The sequence below is a fragment of the Triticum aestivum genome, chromosome 7D (genome assembly GCF_018294505.1).
Source record: "Triticum aestivum cultivar Chinese Spring chromosome 7D, IWGSC CS RefSeq v2.1, whole genome shotgun sequence".
Classification (NCBI taxonomy): domain Eukaryota; kingdom Viridiplantae; phylum Streptophyta; class Magnoliopsida; order Poales; family Poaceae; genus Triticum; species Triticum aestivum.
The window spans coordinates 561166039-561184359 of NC_057814.1; the positions used below are offsets into that span (position 1 = coordinate 561166039).

Consider the following 18321-nt stretch of genomic DNA (forward strand, 5'->3'; position numbering starts at 1 on the left):
TGTTCGACGCTCATAACGGTTTCACAGAAAAGACGGACGCGCTTCAATTGTTCGTGTGTAGTAGCAGAGAAGGGCCATTTGCTGGAAGAAAAAGAATCAGAGAAGGGGCAATGTCTTGTTGAAAACGTAGAAGCTCATGTCGATTAATTCAGAGATTCCGGCGCGGAGCGATCAGAGTGGGAGACACACCTCTGGCTCTCTGTCACACACTGTTCAACGTTCCTAACGGTTTCGCGTAAAGAGATGGACGGATTTCGAATTTGTTCGTGAGTAGCGGCAGAGAGCAGAGCAATGTGGCATGTGGTGAAACGGTAGAAGCTTATGTCGATTAATTCAGAGAGATCCCCGTGCGGGAACGGCAGTACACATGGAGATCATTCAACCAATCGACAGTGCCTTTTCTTTTCTCGAATCCTGACTCTATGAACAGCGGGGGAGAGAAGAAACAACAACGAAGAAGAAGAAGATTAATTTTCCTATCCGGCCGGAATCTAGCTGGTGAAGAGGAAGTGGGAGGCCTGGGCGACGGCGTCGTCGAGCCACCGGCGGGGCTGGTCCATGAGGTCGGGGCTGAGCCTGACCATGAGGACGCAGAACTCCATCTGGGAGAGCGCGCCGTCGCCGTCGAAGTCGCCCTCGGCGAGCATCCCGCGGAGGTCGTCGTCGGACATGCCGCCCAGGCCCAGCAGCGGCGCGTTGCGGCGGAGGCTGTGGAAGGTGATGAGGCCGGAGGCCGGGTCCATGAGCAGCCGGAACCCCGCCGCCAGCTCCTCCATCAGCCCCTCCTCCCCCAGCCGCTCCGCCATCACCGGCAGGTAGTCCTCGAACCCCACCGCCTGCTGCTGCGATTGCTGCTGCGGCTGCGGTTGCTGCTGCTGCTGGTGGTGCGCCGCCATGGATGATGATCGCTGTCTGCTGCTTGCTTGGATGCTGTGATGGTTTCTTGCTTGCTTGCTCTGCTTGTGGAGGATGGTTGTGGAGGTGTGTGGGGGACGAGGGAATAAATAGTGGGGAGGGGGAGGGGGGGTGGGTTTCAGGGAAGGTGCCGGGGTCACGCGGGACGCGCGGGCGGGAGAGGGACGGTGGACGGCTTCGGGTGGGAGACGGGGAAGGAAGGACGCTGGGAGGACAGGCTGGGCGTAGGGGTGAGTTGGCCGTGGGCTGGGCATCAGCAGCAGCAGCTTCCTGGGTGCTCGCTCGCTCGCGCCCGTCGGCTGGGTCGACGTCGTGTGCGCCGCGTTGGCTACTTGCTTGGGTTCGCCTGCCTGGCTGCGTCTTCATCGCGGGTAAGTGTTGGGTTCCGTACCGGGCGATGCTGAAAGAACCGACCGAAGCGTCTGTTAGCATGCGTGGCACGTCGTGTGCCCAACGAGGATGGATGACTGGGTTAAGAAAGAGCGTTGACAACCTATAGTGCCAGTGACAGCCAATCTGGCCCTCTTCTATGGTTTTCTTATCCTCTAAGCATATGTACAGTGGTTGATACGACAATCTTCTCCTTCCGTAACTTGGCTTCTAGCGCCACCGCAAGCCAATTCCACTAGTTTCTTGTGTTTCCTTAGCCTCTAAGAACGTCTTTCCGTGACCCTATCTAGGTCTACCTCACGCGACCGTACTAGATTCGTAGGATTTTGGCAGCATTTACTTTATAAAAAATACGTGTTGGTATCATTTAAACCAGCCCATGATCTGTCTCGAATTTCAAAGTTTTCTCTCACTATTTTTCAAATAGATATTTGACTGGCTGACGCAAAAGCCCCTTCCCCCTTCCCCTGGCTGTTTTTTTGTATGTGTAGGCGAGGACTGGTGTTATGAGGGGACGGCGGCAACACCGAGTTGTTGAGGCATGCACCATCGTGGGTGCAATAGCAATTTGGACTGCGGTGGCTCTCGCAGGAGTAATGCGGTGTGCCGAGGATGGTGGCGTGAGCACCAGAGGAATCGAAGAGCGGCCATGGTGGATTGTGGTGCCGCGGTGGTTCGTCGACCGTGTTGTTTGATGTTGGCGGTGGCAAGAGCTGTCTAAGAGATGCAATGATGCCGCGGCTCGGAGAGAATTGTAGAACATGATGCAGTGTCGTTGGGTTTGGTATGCTCCAGGCGAAAGCCTAGCATCTTGACTTCGTCCGATGTTGGTGATGTCAACATCATCGGATGCCATTATCCTAATTGTAGGCATTCTCGTGGAGCACCTTCACCTCTCATGTCATTCGAATCTAGAGCCCTCTAGGTGAAAACCCAAGTTTTGGCCTTGGACGAAATGGGTGTCGACGGCGTATCCGTTGCTTTCCCCATGGGGACATCGCCTTGGAGGTCCCGTCTTCCAGCAGACATCATCGGTTTGTGTTGTTCAGTAGTTTGTCATCAGCAAGGAAGGTGCATGCCTCCAGGCCGATGTGTAAGCCGGAGCGGCAACTATGGAGTTCAACTTTGGCTTTGAAGGGTGTCCGCTTTGGTCTTGGATGATAGAGTCATCGACTAGTATGGTACGTGGTCCGAGTGATAGTGAGTGTTATTGAGGATGGTACGTCAGAGCGATGGCCCTGGGAACGCTGCACCATAGCACCAGATGGCCTATCGCGCATTCCTGCATTGAGCTCCGACTCAAAGCACAATGCCGTGGGGACGAGGCACTACCGGAGGGGTTGCGCCACCACCCTAGGGTTGGAGCGCCATGCATTGGTCATCAAGTCTGGCAAGGTCACGGTCACGTGCTTCGAGCCTTCGGTACTGGCAGATCCAAGCGCCATTTGTGCAAACGTAATGGATTCCTGCTAGACCGAGTCCGACCGTGGTCGGGCGCACTCCTCTCGAGAGCGGCAGAGAGCCATGCAGACGACCATCTCCTCCTCGTCCCCGCATGGGACGAGGTTCCAATCGATGGATCGGGAGAGCTCGGTGTCAGATCCGCCGCCTGTCGTGCTGGAGAAGGCCGGGGATTGCCGGAATGGAGCTTGGAGGTGGGGCAGAGTGGAGTGGAGTGGTTAGGGTTTTGTCTGGGAGCGGATAAAGACGAATTTATGTCGGGTCGGCCGGGGTGGACCAGCGTGGGCTAGATCCAACGCGGCGTACAAATCTGGGCCTCCTCATATCGCCCTAGATACGAGCTAGGTATGAAGGATGCCAGTCAGCCCAGACGTATAGGGTCGGTACGAGGGTGCAGCCGGGTTGAGGTTTTGGATCGATCACTGACCGGGACATTCGCCCGGACATATAGGGAGCCTTTGAGGAGTCCGGTTATACATTCTCTAAACATACCCATGATCTATTTGGATTTTCAAAAAAATAAATTCTCTCACCATTTTCCAAACAGATATTTGGTTGGCTACCGGTAAAGCCGCACCAACCCCTTCTTGTTGTTTTCTTTTGCGTAGGTGGGTACTTGTGCTATGCAACGGTGGCAACACGAGGTTGTTGTGGCATGCACCATTGTGGGTACAAGAGTAGTCGGCACGGCGTTGGTTCTTGCTGGCGGCGTGCGATGTGCCGAGGATGGAGGATGAGGATGGCGGCGAGAGCACTAGGGGAATGGGGGCGGCCATGACGAATTTTGTGGTGCCGTGATGGTCCGCTGGCCATGGTGATGGATGTTGGTGTCGGCGAGTTGTCTAGGATGCATTGTTGCTACGACTCAAAGAGGATTGTGGGGGCATGATGCAATGATGTTCAATTTGGTAAGCTCCAAGTGATGGTGTCCCGGACTAGGGGTCACTCATCATGTCATCTCCTGGCAAAGTGGGCCGGGCCGAGGACTCCCCATGATGGTTCACCGATGGGCCATCTTCAGAAGGCCCATGGCGTGTAGAAGGAATATTCCCGAAGGCTTGACGCATACTCCAAGACTTAGAGGTTGTCTACAATGCGATTACCTTATCCGTAGCTGACTTATTTGTAACCATAGACTCCCTGGTATCTATATAAACCAACATGTAGGGCTAGTAGAAAACAGACAACAATCTCATTGTAGATCAACCTGTACCTTTTACTTTATCCCAAATCTCAATACAAACACAGGCAGGACGTAGGCATTATCACTTCGAGAGAGTCCGAACCTAGGTAAAATCGTGTCCTTGTTACCATCACATCTAGCCTACTAGCTCGGGCCCCCTACCAGAGATTCAGCAGAATCGACTCCGTCACGAGGCGAAAGCCTAGCACTGACTTTGGTGGATGTTGGTGGTGACAGCATCCTCAAACAATATCACCCACTTTGTAGGTGTCGTTATTGAGAACCTTCACTGCCAATGTCATTTGGACCTTGAGCTTTCTAGGTGAGCACCCAAATTTCGACCTTGGATGAAGTGGGCGCAGGCAACATATATGACGCTTCCCCCCATGGGGGGCATCGCCTTGGATGTCATGTCTTCCTTCACACATCAGTGGTTCGTGTTGTTCAATGATTTGTCGTCCGCTAGGAAGGTGCACGTCTCAAGGCCGGTGTGGAAGCAGAATTGGCGTCTCTGGAAATCGACTTTGGCTTGTCAAGCGTTTGCTCTGGTCTCTTGGGTGTTAAGAGTCATCGGCTAGTCTGATACGCAGCCGTGGGGCCGGTGATTGTGTATTGTTGAGATTTAGCAGCAGATAATCACTAATCACACTGTTCATTAGCAAAGTATCAACAAATCCTTGATGTTAGGGGGGTCAGGCCCCCGTTGGCCCCCTGTCTCTGCCGCTGGTCATGTCCATAGTATTACAGTCGAAGTCAAACTCTGTTCCTCGGCGTCTTGCCAGGTTAAGTTATTTTTCAGTGATGAAACTTCCCATCGTCGGATAGTGAGATGTCAAAGGTCAGCTCTGCCCATTTTGAACCTCGGCAAGACTATGCTATTTCCTAGCCGCCAGCGAGTGTGTATGTGGTGCGTTTCTCCATTGCGTCTGGTATTTCTCTGGAAAAACACCGGACGTATCTCGGTCTATCACCACGTACCCCGTTCTCACTATACAGATACAGTAGTAGTCACCTTATCCGCAAGAAGTTTCCCATCTGGTTGTCCAGGGTGGCCACCGTGCTCCTGTAAAAGCCAAGGAATTCCACGGGCCTCTACCCAAAGTTTCCATGGAACCTTCGATCGGAACTCGGAAACCGAAGAAACTCACACGGAGCATCCCGGCACGGCCGAACCCCTGCTCGGCTTTTGCGCTACAGTCGCAGCTCATCGAGCAAAGCCGCGAATTCGTGATTCGAGTCGGGGAATCTCGTCTCGACTCTCGTGTACGGCATTTTCCGTGCAGTACTTTTCTGTGGTTTCCCCTCGTCTTTGCCCCACACGCTGACAAATATCATATGCGCCTGGCGACAAGTTCACTCGTGCTACCTGCCTTCCCGCCTTGTTGTCACTACCACCTCCTTTCACATCTAAGTACCCGCATTTTCCATGCGTGATTTCTTCCTCTCCATCGTCGTCGGTTGTAATATGCATATGCACCCGATGAATATATATAGAGTTGCACCAAACTACATTGGCAATATTTTTTTTTCTTTTTGAAAAAAAGGATAACCCCAGCCTCTGCATGAGGACGATGTGCAGCCATATATTATTAATAGAGCAAAATCCAATAGCCAAACACCATCGATCCGGAAAAAGCAAAAAACAAACCCTAAGGCCATGTACCTCGCGACACTAACTCCCCAGATAACCACTAACCCTATGATACAAGACACAACATAAACGAAAAATACACAACTCCTAGTCTACCCCTTCAAGAAGGAATCGTGCACGTGCGCCGATGATGGCAAGTCCACCACAAGGTTGAACTTCGGATTCTCATCCCCAAAGCAAAGCTTCAATCCACCACCTTCAGCAAGGACACGACGCAGGCGCGCGACGACATAACCCGATCAGAGATCTTGTGTTAGTGCATAAGCTCGTCGCTGAAGCTGTCTGTAACATCCGCCTTTATCCATCTACCGACGCCTCGATAGCTGGATACCTCTGGAGGAGACAACAAAAGACAAAGACGTCTCATACCGCCTGCCTCCCGCTACTGTCGCACCACCTTCGATCCAACAACAACAGGCTAAACTTGACAACTCCGCCAGAGCCGCCGTGCATCACCTGCCGGTAGCAGGCATGACGTGACGTCTCCGTATAAGACGTCGTACGTAGCATCCGCCGGTAGCACATCCACCGGTGGCTTCACCTGCCGATGACAGGCACCGCCCGACAACTCCGAGAGAGGTTCATGTGTCACCTGTCGAGCCGCATCGATCCCGGTCTGTTGATGGAAGGGACGTCCCATACCGCCACCAGCCTCAGAAGGCCGTCACCATCTCGAGATCCGGACTCCGAATCGCCCACATGACCCCGGAGTCCGCCGCCGTTGATAAAGAGGGGCCGCCGCCCCGATTCCGGGCGCTCCAGGGAGCACCCACCGTCGGGCTAGCCGTTGTCGTCGCCCATACAACGGCAACCACTGCCGCGATCCCGCATCAAGCGTTGTCGACGCCGGAGGAAGCTCCGGCCGCCACGCGCGTCCTGCGACGAGCCCAGACACGGGATCCCAAGATCTGCCGCCACAAGGACCCACCACATGGCCCGTCATCCCCGGCGGAGGGGACGCCGCCACCACCATGCCCGGATCTGGGACAGCTGTCGCCATCGCCATGCCAAGACCAGATCCGGGTTGGACGCCGCCACCGCTGCCACCGGCCACACCCAGCCATATCTCCATCTACTAGCCACGTCCAGCCGACCAGCACGCCACGCTCAACCGATCCACCCGCGCCGCCAAGCGCCGCCGCCGGGATCCGTGGTGCCGCCGTGCCATGGATCCACAAGGCGCCGTCGCTGAAGCCGTCGTCCCGCGCCGCCCGGCATCATGCGAGGAGAAGGGGATCCCCGCTGCTGCCTATGCCGACCGGATCGGCGACGCACGCCGCGGCGGCGAGGGAGGGAGCTGGATGTTGGGGACTAGGAGCGGCGGCTAGGGTACGCCCCCTCGGTCGCTCGCGGGAGCGACGCGAGGGGGTTACGCCGAAGCGTTTTTTCCCTCGTCCATCCCCAGGAAACGTTTGTGGCCGGTGCGCTGGCCGAAGATTGGGCCGGTCGCACGCGGCACGTACGATGAAAGAAAGATCGAGCGGTCCCTGGTCCTCTCGCGACGACGTGTTTTGTGGGACCCGTGCACCGCCCGCTCTCCCTTCTTATCCATCCACGCACTCATCTATCCTCTGCCTCGACTGTTTCTCTCCCCCTCAATCTCTCCTCTTCCTCTCTGTCTCTTCTCCCCTGCAGCAGCCATGACCATGCCTGCTCCATCCCGTGTGAGTTCGCTGCCTCGGAACAGCTCTGAGGCCGCTACCACGAGCACGTCCACAGCGACCACAAGAAACCGAGTCGGCTCCTGTCATGGATCTAAGACTGACAGTAGAATGGGGGTAGGTATGAGGAGGCAAGATCCTAGCTATGGCGAAGTTGTACACACGAGTTTTACGAGTTCAGGCCCTTCGCGGAGGAAGTAATAGCCCTACGTCTCGGTGCCCGGAGGAGGTCGACTGAATTATGCGCGTGTGTGTTACAGGGGGTGCGAACCCTTGTGCCAGTGGAGGGGGTGGCTTATATAGAGTGCGCCAGGACCCCAGCCAGCCCACGTTACAAGGAGTTCAATGTACATAAAGAGGGAGCGTTACAGGTAACGTCCATAATAAGGTGATATAAATGATCATTAAGTCTATGAGTAAACGCCCGACCATTGCTATGCAGAGTGACTTTAGACCTTCTGTCCGTCGAGTGGTTTCTAGTACGGTCGAGTGACATCGAATCTTCTGAGTGGAATGCTTCTGGTCGAGTGGATGTTGTTATCCTTTGAATGCTTCTGACTTTAGGGCGATGTCCTAGGGGAGGGTGTCTAGGTCAGGCCTATGACCCTACCCTAGGTACATAGCTTCATTATTAGCCCCCGAATGGTTCAGGGTTCGAGTGGAGAAGGAGTTGAGAATACTTTCGACTCAATTTTTGCGCTTCGGAAGCGCCTCGTTGGGATCAATGGACAACATGATGGCTTCAACTTCTTTTTCAGCCGCCTTGATCCATTCTTGGTTTGTCGAGTGAACTTTTACTGAAAAGCTTCGAGTGTTGGTATGGAGAAAATCTTCCGTCTGACATGTTGCTCTCTTTCCCGCGGATCTCGCGGGATTCGAATTTTGGGAAGCGCGCGGGGCGGAGGAGGCCGCAGTAATCGGGCCTGATTAGGCAGGGCCGCCTCGATTTCCGCGCCACCTTTTTTGCCACGTATCGCGCACGCGACTGTTGCGGGATTTGATAGGATCGTCTGGGCCCATGGGTCAGCCACTCGGAAACGACCTCATATAAGGCGTCGGACCGGGGTCTTTGTACAGTGCGTTCCCATTCTTCCTCTTTCTTCTTTGTTACCTCCACCGCATCCACCTCTGCTCCCGGCGCCGCTGTTCTGTTCAAGCTCCGCCCGCAGCAATGGGGAAGGAGAAGACGGTGGCCTTGGAGCGCGCGAAGAAGGTGATGACGAAGGCGAAGGGGAAGAAGACCAGCTGGGGCGGATCTTCGTCGAGGTCCGGCCTGCCGCGCGGCTGGATCCAGGGCGATTGGATCCGGTCGACGATTCGTCAGGACGGCATCGACGATCTGGCCGAGGGGGGATTGATCCCCCACGGATCCGCGCGGTTCCAGGAGGGCGAGACCGAGCCGCGGCCGCAGGAGGGTGAGTGCGTTCTCCTCGCCACTCACGTCGACCGCGGGTTTTCTTTGCCTCCTCATCCTTTCTTCCGAGCTTTCTTGAACTTCTTTGGGGCACAACTCCACCACTTTTCCCCCAACACCATCGTATACCTTGCTGCCTTCGTGTCCATGTGCGAGAATTTCTTGGGTTGTCGACCACACCGGGGCCTCTTCAAGCACATTTTCACGTGTCGCTCTCAGTCGGTCAAGAAGGCCAATCTGAGTGATGAAAAGACGCAAGTGATCCAGATGTGTGGGGGTCTTGGAATTCAGATGAGGGGTAAAAGCTCTTTCCCAGCCATGATCCTTCCCGAGTCAGTCCGAGAGTGGCAGTCGACCTGGTTCTACTGCAAAGACCAGCCGATTCCAGGTCAGTCGACCGGACTTCCCCCCTTTTCCATGGCTCGAGTAGAAAAGCCCTCCGCCTTGAAAGTGACCCCGGAGGAGAAAGCGGAGGTGAAGGTGCTGGTCGAGCGGGTAGTCCAGCTCGTCCGTGACGGCGTGACCGGTATGGATCTGTTGAAGGTCTTCCTCAGACAACGCATTCAGCCGCTTCAAGCTCGTGACCACCCGATGTGGATGTATTCGGGCCTTGATGATACCACTCGGATCCACCCAGAGGAAGTCGACGATGATACGGTGGAGCAGTGGCTGAGGGGTATTACTGGCAATAAAGATAATCCCAGGGGGTCCAGGAGGGTCCCTCCAATCGACAACTCGCACGAACCAGACAAGGTCCAGCTCTGTATTGCCGAGTGTTTTCTTGATTCGTTATGTAACTCCTTGTTGTAAACCGACTGATTTTTGTTTCGCTTGTTGTCCTTCAGGCTCTTACTGAGATGTACTCGATGCCCAACGGGGAGCAGGAGTAAGATCCAGAAGGGGAGGCGAGTGGTGGTGAGAGCGGCGAGTGGCAATCTGATGGAGGAGAAGATGACGACAGCGACGACTCTGACGACGACGACAAAGTCGATTCACCTCCTCGCACCGAAAGGCGATCCAAATAGAGTCACGACCGGGCAAGCTTCCGTGGCAAGACGACTGCACCAACCGAGCAGTCGTCCAAGCGACCTCGGACGTCTTCTCCAGCTCCGACTGAGAAGGCTCCGAAGCAACAAAAAGCTACACCGTCAAAACCGCGGAAGGCTTTGCCCAAAATCAAAGTGGTCATTCCCATTGCTTCCGGGTAATAGTTAGGCTCGATTCTTAGGTTTGGCATGAACTTGAACTTTGGTCGACTCATTTCAGCAGACATGACCGACTGAATTCTAGAATTTGCAGTGCTGCTACCTCCGGGACTTCTGCTTACAGGAATGAAGAGGAGGAAATGGAAGATGCAGCCACCTCTAACCCGAGTACAACTCTCATAATCTTGTCTTTATTTTCTTGATCGTTTCGTTGGTCGACTGAATTCTGGTGATCGATCCTTTTTGCAGTTCTTCCCAATGTCATTGACCTTCCGGATGATGACGAGGATGTGCCGCTGAGGCCCAGGAGAAGAGGAAACAGGAAGACGTCAACCGCCCAGGCGCCTCCGTCGACCCCGGTGACGGAACCGGTGATCCAGGAACCCGGCGACGCCAATCGGACTGCTGTGACCTTCGCCATACCGTTGACGAGTGCTCATCCTTCAGCGTCGATTGCACAAACTCCAGCCGATCCATCTTCACTCTTCGCTGCACATCACGGCCCAGAGGACCAAGCGGGTGCTGCCAAGGAGGCTATTCGCCAAGCGAGCATCATGATGGAGCGGTGGAAGGTGATCCGAGAGGCCAGCCAAGCTGCTTACGATGCCAGCTCAGCACTTCAGAGAAACGTCCAGGTTAGTTGATCACCGACTGCCCCTTCAGCTTGTCGCTTGTTCTGTTAGGATATGCTACCTGAAAACTTTCCTTGAGGAATCTTTCCATCAGTCTGTGTTTTGCATTTGTACACCCACTGGGTGTTTTGACTTGTCGCTGAGCAAACTTGCATTTTGAACCGACTATGTTGTTGTCGATTGAATCTTTACGCCAGTGGGGGCACGCTGAGTGCACCCACTGGGTGTAGTCCCCGAGACCATAGTTGACTGCGGGCAGTCGACTGTGGTCTGAGAATTGGAATCTTTCTCACTCGGCCTGGACAGACCATGTCGAGTGGAACCTGAACTAGTGGGGGCACGCTAAGTGCACCCACTGGGTGTAGTCCCCGAGACCATGGTCGACTGCAGACAGTCGACTATGGTCTGAGATGAACCTCTTTCTCTCTTTCTTTTTTTATACACACTCGGCTTGGACGGACCACGTGGAGTGGAAACTGGACCAGTGGGGGCACGCCAAGTGCACCCACTGGGTGTAGTCCCCGAGATTACTGTTGGATGTTTGTTTCGGCAGAATTCTTAGAATTTGTTGACTTTACCACCTTATCTCTCTGAAGTCACCAATCTTTGCATCTGTCGACTGACTGTCCTTTGATTACAGAAATCTTGCGAACTTGGGGCTTGTTTTGCTGACCTGGAGCAGAAAGGGATTCAGCTCAATCTCGATCTAGAACTATCCAAGACAAACTTGCAGAAGGCCAAGTATGAAGCTGTTGGGACGAAAAACTTGTCGACTGACTTGCTCCTGAACCGGGTGTTATTTGCTTTTTCTGAATCGAGCGCTATTTCTTTCAGAAACAATGAACAAGGCTCTGGCGCAGAAGGATCTAGATCTTGCATCCACGCAGAAAGCAGCCGAAGAAAAAACTGCACTCGCCGACCAGAAGCTGGCTTCAGTCGGCAAGCTGGAAGAAGAGAACGCCAAGCTGAAAACTGCCCTTGATGAAGCCAATAAAGAAGCGACTCGCCTGAAGAAGGACAAGAGCAATCTGACCGAGAAGATGGAAGGCATTGCTCGCAAGAGGAACGATCTGGAGAACTATCTGGGAGGTCTTGCCAAGAAGCTGTTCGTCATGCTTGAAGGTATTTTCCACGGCCCGACTGACTTGTTTCCGTCGATTCGTCATACGAATCCCGACTCATCTTTGATTTGTGCGTGCAGAATTTTGCCAGAACCTCGAGGAGGAAACTGGGTGGGTCGAGACAAGCTTAGACCCCATCCACTCTCCGGTGAAGGACGAAGCTGCCATGAACGTACTCCGACTGGAATCTCGCGTTGCTGGTGTTGTTGACTATCTTGCTCGACTGAAAGTCGCGATGTCGCGGATCGACATAGCACTCTGGCTAGGGGCGAGGCTCCAGAATGACCTCGAGTCTCTGATGACTCGACTTAATGAGGTTCCCGGTCGAGTGCAAGAATGGAAGAAGTCCTCTGCTCGGTGCGGCGCTGATGTGGCTCTGTCCTTGGTTTGTGTCCACTGCAAGGAAGCGCGAGAAGAGAAGCTGGCGGCAATCAAGGTTGCCAATAACAAGAGGCACGACTTCCAATCTTTCATGGAAACCTTTATCGCTGCCGCCACTCGGATTGCTGACGGAATTGACCTGGACGAGTTCGTCGAGCCTACTAGCCCTCCTCCTGCGGAGTGAACAAACTTTTATGCCTCACCTTAAATTTGCCTCGGAATGCCGAGTGATTTTGTAACCGTTAAACTCCTTCGGGATGGATGCCCGAGTACTTTAATCCGTGGTCTGGAACCTTAGGATTTATCTGAACTTTTTATCTCTGAATATGCTCGTTGTTTGCCTTCGAGTGGAAGCTGTTCTTCACTCGGAATAATCTTTGTGCTTGAGATGCGGCTCTGAGGAGAAAGTCACAGTCGACCTGCAGCTCGTCGTCCTTGCAGATGAGGATGGAGCGCATGTTGTACTTATGGCGTAGCTCCGAGGAGAAGGTTGCAGTCGACATGCACCTCGTCGTCCTTGCAGATAGGGATGGAGCGTACGTTGTACTTGTGGCATAGCTCTGAGGAGAAGGTTGTAGTCGACCTGCACCTCGTCGTCCTTGCGGATAGGGATGTGTTTTAAACTTAGGCGAGTACTGGACTGCAGCCAAGCCTCTGAGTGAGAGGCTTGCTCACCACTCGGTAGGATTTTTCAAACTTAGGCGAGTACGAGACTGCAGCTAAGCCTCCGAGTGAGAGGCTTGCTCACCACTCGGTAGGATTTTTCAAACTTAGGCGAGTACTGGACTGCAGGTAAGCCTCCGAGTGAGAGGCTTGCTCACCACTCGGTAGGATTTTTCAAACTTAGGCGAGTACGAGACTGCAGCTAAGCCTCCGAGTGAGAGGCTTGCTCACCACTCGGTAGGATTTTTCGAACTTAGGCGAGTACTGGACTGCAGCTAAGCCCCCGAGTGGGAGGGTTGCTCACCACTCGGTAGGATTTTTCAAACTTAGGCGAGTACTGGACTGCAGCTAAGCCCCCGAGTGGGAGGGTTGCTCACCACTCGGTAGGATTTTTTAAACTTAGGCGAGTACTGGACTGCAGCTAAGCCCCCGAGTGGGAGGTTTGCTCACCAATCGGTAGGTTTTTTAAACTTAGGCGAGTACTGGACTGCAGCTAAGTCCCCGAGTGGGAGGGTTGCTCATCACTCGGTAGGATTTTTTAAACTTAGGCGAAACGGATTCACAGCTAAGCCTCCGAGTGAGAGGCTTGCTCTTCACTCGACATGATTTTTTAAACTTAGGCGAAACGGATTCGCAGCTAAGCCGAGTGAGAGGCTTGCTCTTCACTCGACGTGATTTTTTTTCAAACTTAGGCGAAATGGATTCGCATCTAAGGCACCCACTAGGGGATTTGAACCATATAGAAATGAAACATCAATCATTTAGGAGATTGTAAAACTGTGTCTTTGATAATCAAACTAGAAGGTATTTCTTATTACATCTCAACAGTCTGAATGCTTAAGTGTAAAAGGGGCGGAGCAACTCCGCATTCCAAGCGTGTGGCTCGTCTTTCTTGTGCTCGACGTTGTAAAGGTGGTATGCTCCGTTGTGGAGCACTCTGGTGACAATGAAGGGGCCTTCCCAGGCAGGAGCAAGCTTGTGTGGTTTCTGCTAATCCACTCGAAGAACCAAGTCTCCCTCTTGAAATGCTCGACCCCTCACGTTTCTGGCGTGGAATCGACACAGGTCTTGCTGATAGATGGTCGACCGGATCAGGGCCATCTGTCTTTCCTCTTCCAGGAGATCAACTGCATCTTGCCATGCCTGTTCTGCTTCATCTTCTGAGAAAAGCTCTACTCGGGGTGCATTGTGAAGCAAGTCACTCGGAAGTACAGCCTCAGCTCCATAGACCAAGAAGAATGGAGTTCGGCCAGTCGACCGATTGGGAGTTGTCCTCAATCCCCAAAGCACTGATGGAAGTTCATCGACCCAGGCGCCTGCTGCATGCTTGAGATCACGCATCATTCGAGGTTTCAGTCCTTTGAGAATAAATCCGTTTGCTCTTTCAGCCTGTCCATTCGACTTGGGATGGGCGACTGAAGCATAGTCGACTCGAGTACCTTGGGAAGCGCAGAAGGCTCTGAACTCATCAGAATTGAAGTTCGACCCATTATCAGTGATGATGCTGTGCGGAACACCATATCTGAATGTTAACTCTCTGATGAAGCTGACAGCAGTACTAGCTTCAAGATTTTTGATGGGCTTGGCTTCAATCCATTTGGTAAACTTGTCGACTGCCACAAGCACATGAGTGAAGCCACTCCTACCAGTCCTCAGAGGCCCAACCATATCCAACCCCCAAACAGCAAAGGGCCAGATGAGCGGAATGGTCTTCAGGGCTGATGCAGGCTTGTGAGACATATTGGAGTAAAACTGGCAACCTTCACATTTGTCGACTATTTGTTTCGCCATTTCATTTGCTCGTGGCCAATAGAATCCAGCTCGGTATGCTTTGGCCACAATGGTCCGAGAGGACGCATGGTGACCACAGGTCCCCGAGTGGATGTCGTGGAGGATCACTCGACCTTCTTCTGGTGTTATGCATTTCTGGCAGACTCCAGTCACACTTTCCCTGAACAGCTGTCCTCTTATCACAGTAAAGGCTTTGGATCGACGGACGATCTGTCGAGCCTCTTCTTCATCCTCTGGGAGTTCCTTCCTAAGAATGTACGCGATATACGGTACTGTCCAGTCGGGAGTGATGACCAAAACCTCCATGATCAAGTCGACCACGGCTGGGCCTTCGACTTCAGTCGGATCGGTGGCGCTCTTTGGTTGTGGGGGCTCTTCAGTGAAAGGATCTTCTTGAACCGATGGTGTATGGATATGTTCCAAAAACACATTGCTGGGAATGGCCTCCCTCTTGGAACCTATCTTTGCCAAATCATCGGCTGCTTGATTTTTCAGTCGGGGTATGTGATGGAGCTGTAACCCCTCAAACTTCTTCTCTAACTTTCTCACTACATTACAATAGCCAGTCATAGCTGGGCTTCTGACGTCCACTCCTTCATCACTTGATTAACCACTAAATCTGAGTCGCCATAGACCATGAGGCGACGGACGCCGAGTGAAATGGCCATACGCAACCCGTACAGAAGTGCTTCATATTCAGCTTCATTGTTGGAGGAGTCAAAATGAATCTGGAGAACATAACTGAGCTTATCGCCTCGGGGGGATACCAATACCACCCCAGCACCGGAACCATTCAGCATCTTGGAGCCATCAAAGAACATGGTCCAATGCTCCGAGTGAATCTGAGTCGACAGTTGTTGCTCAATCCACTCGGCAAGGAAATCTGCAATTGCCTGGGACTTGATAGCTTTCTTTGCCTCGAACTTGATATCCAATGGAAGGATTTCAATCGCCCATTTAGCCACTCGACCAGTTGCATCTCTGTTATTCAAGATTTCTGACAATGGTGCATCACTGACGACTGTGATGGAGTGATCAGAGAAATAGTGTGCAACCTTCTTTGTGGTCATGTAAATCCCATAAACAAGCTTCTGATAATGTGGATATCTTTGCTTGGATGGAGTCAGAACTTCAGAAACATAGTATACTGGGCGCTGAACTTTATAGGCTTTCCCTTCTTCTTCCCGCTCGACCGTGAGTACAGTGCTGACTACTTGTCCAGTGGCTGCAATATAAAGCAGTAAAGGTTCTTTGCTGATTGGGGCAGCAAGCACCGGCTAGGTGGAAAGCAGGGCTTTGAGCTCTGCAAACGCTGCGTCAGCTTCGTCAGTCCACTCGAACTTGTCAGATTTCTTCATCAGTCGGTAAAGAGGCAAGGCCTTTTCACCGAGACGAGAAATGAATCGACTCAAGGCGGCCAAACAACCAGTGAGCTTCTGGACGTCGTGCACACGAACAGGGCGTTTCATTCGGAGGATGGCACCAACTTTCTCCGGGTTAGCGCCGATCCCCCGTTCGGAAACAAGGAAACCGAGTAAGTTTCCGCCAGGAACTCCGAACACGCACTTTGATGGATTAAGCTTGATACCATACCTTCTCAGGTTGGCAAAGGTTTCAGCAAGGTCAGCCAGCAGGTCGGAACCTTTACGTGACTTGACCACAATGTCATCCATGTATGCTTCCACATTCCGATTGATTTGAGTGAGCAGACACTTCTGAATCATCCTCATGAATGTGGCTCCAGCATTATTTAGGCCGAATGGCATGGTGACATAACAGAAGCATCCGAATGGAGTGATGAAAGCCGTTTTTACCTCATCGGGTCCATACAGTCGGATCTGATGGTACCCGGAATAGGCGTCTAGAAAAGACAGACGCTCACACCCCGCAGTCGAGTCGACGATCTGGTCGATGCGGGGGAGCGGAAAATGATCTTTCGGGCAGGCCCGATTGATATGCTTGAAGTCAAAGCACATGCGAAGTGAATCGTCCTTCTTGGGGACCATGACAACATTGGCGAGCCACTCGGAGTGGTAAATCTCTCGGATGAACTCAGCTGCCAGGAGCCGAGCCACTTCCTCACCATTTGCCTTTCTCTTCTGTACGACGGGCCATCGAAGATGTTCCTTGTCTGGTTTTACTTTCGGGTCGACTCGCAAACGATGCTCAGCCAGTCCCCTGGGTACACCCGGCATGTCAGAAGGTTTCCATGCAAAGATGTCCTAGTTCTCATGGAGGAACTGGATGAGCGCTTCTTCCTATTTGCTGTCGAGTGAAGTTGAGATATGAGTAGGAGCAGCATTAGGATCAGTCGGGTGAATGTGAATCGGCTTGGTTTCACCGGACGACTGAAATGCAGAATCAGTGGCAGGCTTCTTGGAGCGCAGCAAATCACTCGGATCTGCATTCTTCCGGTATTCTTGCATTTCGACTGCTGCCATTTGTGCATCGGCGATTTTTAGCCCTTCTGGAAGCACTCTTCTGCCTTCTGGCGATTGCTTGTGATAGTGATCACTCCTCTGGGACCAGGCATTTTCAATTTGAGGTACACGTAACATGGTCGAGCCATGAAACGTGCATAGGCAGGCCTACCCAGAATAGCATGGTAAGTACTCTGGAAATCCACTACTTCAAATGTCAACTTTTCCTTGCGGTAATTCTTGGAATCACCGAAAACCACATCAAGGGCGATCTGGCCGAGTGATTCAGCCTTCTTGCCAGGTATAACGCCATGGAAAATCATATTGCTTTCACTAAGCTTGGACATCGGAATGCCCATTCCCTTCAAGGTTTCAGCATAAAGGATATTCAGGCCACTACCACCATCCATCAGCACTTTAGTCAGTCGAGTGCCTTCAACAACTGGGTCGACCACCAACGCTTGCCTCCCAGGGGTGGCTATATGTGCTGGATGGTCAGACTGGTCGAATATGATGGCAGTCTGGGACCACTTCAAATAACTTGGTGTTGCCGGAGCAACCATGTTCACTTCTCTGTTGATAACTTTCAGTCGACTTTTGCTTTCAACATCAGCAAAAATCATCAGAGTAGAATTGACGTTGGGGAAACCATCATCATCTTCTTCCTTATCCTCACCCTTGTCCGACTCCTTTTCCTTCTCCTAGGGTTGTTTCTCTCGGAACTGCTGGATCAGGAGCCGACACTGTCGAGTGGTGTGTTTAGGGTAAATGAGATTACCCTCTTCATCTTTCTTGGTGTGAATGTGGCATGGTAAATCCAACACATAATTTCCATCTTGATCCTTCACCTTCTTGGGGTTCCAGGGCCCTTTGGGCTTCCCCTTGAACTTTCCTTGAGCCACAACTAAAGCTTCACCAGGAGCTGCTGGTTCGGCCTTGCGTTTCTGTTTCCAACTGGAATTCCCTCCTCCGGTTTCTTGGGCGACTGTTTTGTGCTTGCCACTCCGGAGTCGGTCTTCCTCTTCACCATTAGCGTACTTGGTGTCAATCTCCATCATCCGAGTCAGGGACATATCCCCTGTCTGACCGAACTTCAGATTCAGCTCTTGATACTTAACACCCTCCTTGAAGGCACAAACTGCTTGGTGATCTGACACATTCTCCACTGTATGGTGCAGTGTGATCCATCTCTGGATATAATCTCTCAAGGTCTCATTCGGTTTTTGCACGCAGGACTGCATGTTAACCCTGCTGGCCGTTTGCAAGTTCCTTCAAAAGTTCTAACAAACTCTCGGGCGAGTTCTTCCCAACTGTATATGCTGCCAGGTGCCAACTGATTCAACCATGCCCTGGCCGAGCCTTCCAACGTCAGAGGAAGGTGCTTCATGGCCACTTCATCATTGCCACCACCGATCTGTACAGCCACCCGGTAA

At 52.6% G+C, this 18321-nt stretch overlaps 1 protein-coding gene across 1 annotated transcript; it reads right to left on the reverse strand.

The window, feature by feature from the left end:
• Positions 1 to 301: 301 nt before the first annotated feature.
• LOC123168784 (calcium-binding protein PBP1) lies at positions 302 to 987 on the reverse strand. The gene has a single exon (XM_044586651.1). The coding sequence runs from the start codon at positions 894 to 896 to the stop codon at positions 492 to 494; it is 405 nt and encodes a 134-aa protein (XP_044442586.1). The 5' UTR covers positions 897 to 987; the 3' UTR covers positions 302 to 491.
• Positions 988 to 18321: the final 17334 nt, after the last annotated feature.